This window comes from Eurypyga helias, unplaced genomic scaffold (assembly GCF_000690775.1).
Source record: "Eurypyga helias isolate BGI_N326 unplaced genomic scaffold, ASM69077v1 scaffold41934, whole genome shotgun sequence".
NCBI lineage: Eukaryota > Metazoa > Chordata > Aves > Eurypygiformes > Eurypygidae > Eurypyga > Eurypyga helias.
In genome coordinates this window covers 8,886-13,829 of record NW_010247650.1, presented here as the reverse complement: position 1 = coordinate 13,829, position 4,944 = coordinate 8,886, and the positions used below count along the sequence as shown (strand labels likewise).

Below are 4,944 nucleotides of genomic sequence, written 5' to 3'. Positions count from 1 at the left end.
CAGCCCCGGTGCCAGCAGTGTGCGGCAAGACAGGAGATGGCCACAAGTGAGCTGTGGGCCCGTGCTCAGCACCGTCCTGGAGCTGCGGAGGTTCTTGTGGGGCTTCCAGAGCCTTGTGCACACCTGGCACCCCAAGCTTTAGTATTCAGCGGAAAAATACAAGTCGCAACCATTTTATTTATTTCAAGGAAACTTTTAAAACGTGGCTTAGGTGTAGCAGACGCAGCGGGGCCTGCCTGGGCCTGCAGAGACCGCACAAAGTGCTCAGAGAAGTGTGAGTTACACCACACACCCCAACTCCCATCTCAGCTTGGATATTTTTTATCTTTGCTCACCTGCAAGAAGAAATTAGACCAACAGAGACACTGGAAAAACAGTTTTCTTTTTTTTTTGTTTGTGTGTGGAAGCACCTGCCTTGCCAGGGTCCCTGTGGCCCTGCACACTTGCTGTGCCTGGGTTTGCAGTGTTCAGGTACCAACCCAGAAGAGATAGACAACTTAGAAACAAGTGAAATTGTAGATCAGAGTGCTGAGGGGACTCTTTTTTTGTTTGTTTTTCAATTGACTTGATTCCAGACTGAGTGGTCCCTTGGCCTTTTTAACCTCCACACTTCATTATCTCACTGCCGAACACTTTAGCATAAACACCAAGGTTCCTCTTATACTGCTGCCCTCAGGGTTTTCCTATCCCTTCACCTTGGTGTGCACTGAATCCTGACTTTGAACTGGGGAGATCCGGGTGCGCCTGTGGGGAGCCCCAAAGGCACTGCAGCATGCTCAGGGGAGGGGATGGTCCAGCTGAATGCTGCATGGACACACCCCCAGAGGGTATGCCACAGTGCACACAATACAGGTAGGCAGCTTTTAGGGTAAGGAAATGATGACACTTCCCTTCTCCTCCTGAGTTTAAGCCTTAAGGCTCAAGGGTAGGCAGCGGCAGCTGTCCCAGCCACTGCTGGGGTCACCCAGCCAGCTCTGGGGGCAGCCCATCACTCCTGCCAACCTCTCCTCAGGCATTCCTAGTATGCCTGCAACCCACAACTTGGAGACCTCCTGCTTTTACTTTTTATCTGCAAGGATAAGAGCCCTTTGTGACAACTTCCTACCCCTGTAGTTGAACACAGGTACGCTGCTGGTGCCTGCTACAGCCTGCAGAAAGGAGTTGCATGGTTTAAGGGTGGGCCAGGTGAAGAAACAGCCTCCAGCCACCTCCCAGTTGGAACAGTGAAAGCCAAACATTGCTCCAGGTCACCGTCTTGTGCTTCTCTGTGGGTAACTGCAAAACAGTAGTGGCTGGTATCTGCAGGAAGCAGTACCCCATATCACCCCTCACCCTGCCCCATAGCAGAGCGCTGTGCTCAGGCTCCTGTGGGCCCCCAAGATGCAGCTCCGCTCCCTGCCAGGGACAGCTGCTGGTGGGGAGCGGGCTTGACTTGCAGCCAGCCACCCTGGGCAGGATGACGTTTTCTCTCCTAGGGTTTCTATTGCATTACATGATTAATTAGCTGATTAACAAGATGTCGTTGCAGAAGAATCTGTTCTCTGGACACCAGCGCAGGCGAACACCATCCTCTGTGCTAATGAAACTGTTCTGTTCCACGCAGGCATGCGCTAATTTAAGCAACAACATGCAAATGAAGAACAATAGAGTGAGTAATCTGGAGCATTTAAATGAATTAGCTACAGCGTTCTCCAGGCCCTGCCTCCAAGGAGAGAGGAGAAAGCAGGAAGACTGCTGGCTCTGGTGGGCCTGGAGCCATGCGTTACAGGTGTTGGGGGCTCAGAAGGTCACTGCTGCCTGTCTCCCTGTCCTGCTCACAGGGGAGGGACGGCATCAGGCTAAGGCTGCAGACAGTGGAGGAAGATGGATGTAAGCCCTTGCTGCCTGAACATGGTCAGGAGGTGCTGCTGGAGGGGCCTGTCCCCTAAAACAGGCTGTGTGCTCCCTTCTGGCAGGATTAGAGTAGCAGCACCTCAACATGGCCCTGGGGCTCAAAGGTCCAAGAGAGAGTGCTGGGTGGGGAAGCAGGAAGGGGACAGTGCTCTTGACAAGGCAAGACCGATACCAGTACAAGAGCTCCTCCTCCACCCCCAGGCTTTTAAAAGGATCTTGGGGAGAAAAATAACCCCAAACAACAAAAAGCAGCAGAGAGCCACGAAACTGGATTTGCAGCCTCCAGAAAGAAGCCTGCAGTAAGAGGCTGAACAAGCACAATCCCTTTAGCTTATCAGAAGTCTGAGAAGCGTTGCAATTCCAGCATGTAAGCTACCACAAGTAGGAAACAACAAAGGACTAAAGGCTTTTTAATACAGAAGAGGAAGGGAAAGCCAGCTACGTTCACAAATACATGGTTTTGCAGCATGAGCAATGGGACATGTATCCACTACCCTCTTTGGCCAAACACCATCTTTGGGGCTCAGTGCAGATGTAACTCCAAAACCGGATGGTCAGGCCAACCTGAGACATCTGGGCAGCTAAAAATGTCCAGGATTATTTGCACTGCTCAGGTCTAGCTGGCAGGAGGTGGCCAGAGCAGAGGAAAGGGCTTCTCTCAGCTCCCACAGGTAAGGGAAAGGGCGAGGCACAGAGGTTTGCAGTAGCAGTTTTCCAGCCAATCTGAAGAAATTGCAGCAAACAGTTCCTGCCCCGCAGCCAGGAATGGTCGATACGGGAAAAGCTGAGGCAGGACAGAAACCAGTGGCAGCCAACTGGCAGACACTCCTCCCGTGGCACAGATTCCCTGGCACATGGTTTAGGGCAGAAGATCTTGCCAAGAGGGAGTTTGTATAAGCAAGCTGGTTGTTAGCAAAGGACTTCACCAACTCTGGCCCAACTCCACGACTCAGCCCTGCTGCCTGTGTGCCAGAAGGGCACGGTCCACGGGCACTGCCTGACTGCTCTGTGCCGCAGCACTGCTCCTGGCAGCCAGCCGGCAAGCCCCATGTGGGGAAAGGGGCTCCAGTGCCAGGTCCCAGGCTGACGCAGGCGCGAGACCTGTGGGGCACAGAGCTGCAGTGGCACAAGGCCCCGCTGCACCAGTGCAGTGGGCAGAGCACTAGGGATGTGGCGTGCGTAACTCAGAAGGGAAGGAGGAGGAATCTGGGCTGGGTAGGAACAGTGGGTATTTATCAATACAGAGAATCCATTACACGTTACTTGCTCTCTCACACACACGCACACACCCCCCTGCACCAGGCAACCCAGCACCTTCCTCCAGGCACAGGAGGGCAGGGCTTGGGCCATGAGTCCGTAATATGACGGGTGGCTTCCCAGGGAGTCTCAAACACACACAGGCCACCTTCTGCAGGGGAGGCCCTAATGCTCCACTCACAAAGCCCCCATCCCCCGGTACCCAGAGGCTAGTTGTCCGTCCTTGGGCATGTGCAGGATGCTCAGGGGCGCTGGGCCTTCAGCCGGTTCCTGCGGCCAACCTTGGCCCCGCACTGGGCTCCCTTCATCAGGCCCTTGAACTGGCCCTGCATTTTCACCTGCTTCCTGGAGGGAGGAAGGAGCAGGAGGCTGGGTTAGTGCAGGCACTGGGCATGCCTAACACACAGGGATGCTCCAAGATCTGCATGCAGAGGCTGGCAGGGAGCTCCCAGGCCCACAAAAATCCCCCATAATGACAAAAAGCAGGATCAAACACAAGCTTTGGCCCTGTTCCCGACCCTGTGTCTTTTCTGGCTAGCCTCACCTTTTGTTGAGTCTAGCTCTGTTCAGGGGGATGTAGGCATAGGGGTCAAGCTGGCCCTTCTTCTTCACATCGCCTTTACCTTTCTGTGGGAGACAGTGACATGGGAGAAAATACAGCACTGGCAAAGACACGTGTCCCATTTTAGTGCCACCCCTGCAACCCAGCCATCCCAAAGACTACGCTGCAGTGGGATGCCAGCTGAGCACATGGCCCTGGGAGGTGATTTCCCACCAAATTATGCTACAGACACCAGATTTGAGCAGTGAGCAGGAGCTGGCCACAGCAAGGACAGGGATTCTAAGATGGGCTGGAAACATTCACAAGTAGAGCATTTGGCAAATCCTCTTGGAGCAGAGATCCCCTCCAGACTCAGTGCTACTGGACCAGAGACCCAGCAAACAAACAGCTCTTTCTGCCCAGCAAAGCCCCAGGCATCCCCCCACCCCAACCCCGTGACCCCCATCGTCCCTCACCTTGGATCGGTACTCCGCACCGAAGGCCGGCTCCTTATTCACCTGCCGGTGGATCCCAGAGCCTCCAGCTAGAAAACAGAGAATGTGTGTTGGAAGGGGGTCCCAGGGCTCCCCCATCCCAGTTCCAGGCTGGAGGAGCTGTTGCTGGTTTTGCCTCCCAGCTTTTACGTGAGGACAGCAGAGGAGGGTGACCATTTCCCATGACCAAAATCTCTGTTCCAGCTTCCCTGGCGCAGCCCAGAAAGACGGGTATGTGGGTCTGGCCCCCTGGGAAGCCCCAGACTGGGCACAGGTGGATGACTTACGTCTGTACTGAGGGTAGTTCCCAGCCTCGGCTTCCTCATCGTCTGGCTCCTCTCTGAACCGACGCTTCTGGCTTTTCTTCTGCAGAAGAAGGCAGCGGGGACCCTGCAGCTGGCTTGTCCTTATGGTTCTGCCCTCCCATGGACCCCTGACCTCCTGCTTCCTCCCACAGGGGCCCCGAGACCTTCCAGACTGCCTGTGCATGTCCCTGTCCCCAGCCAGCCTCCCGCACCCCTCCCAGCAGCTGGTGCTTGCCCGCTGTCCCCACGGGCAGAGCTGCAGCGGCACAGGCCGGGGTTTGGCACAGCCAAGTTCCCCCAGCAGCTCCTCAGGACCACGAGCATCATACTCACACTGCGGAGACCCACATCTTGTAGCACATCTGCCATCTCCTCGTCTGCTCCTACGGTACAGGACAAGAGGGTGAGTGCAGGATGTGGGTGCAGGAGAGCCCCGGTGGTGTGCCAGCCCCTG

At 55.3% G+C, this 4,944-nt stretch overlaps 1 protein-coding gene across 1 annotated transcript in view; it reads right to left on the bottom strand.

The window, feature by feature from the left end:
- Positions 1 to 3,392: 3,392 nt before the first annotated feature.
- Positions 3,393 to 4,944, bottom strand: part of RRP12 (ribosomal RNA processing 12 homolog (S. cerevisiae)) — a gene marked incomplete at its 5' end in the record, with an annotated part of 9,639 nt that continues 8,087 nt past the window's right edge. The window contains 5 exons of the mRNA XM_010150795.1: positions 3,393 to 3,495; positions 3,695 to 3,777; positions 4,168 to 4,235; positions 4,473 to 4,551; positions 4,824 to 4,873. Coding sequence (XP_010149097.1) covers positions 3,393 to 3,495; positions 3,695 to 3,777; positions 4,168 to 4,235; positions 4,473 to 4,551; positions 4,824 to 4,873 — 383 coding nt within the window. The remainder of the gene's footprint in view (positions 3,496 to 3,694; positions 3,778 to 4,167; positions 4,236 to 4,472; positions 4,552 to 4,823; positions 4,874 to 4,944) is intronic.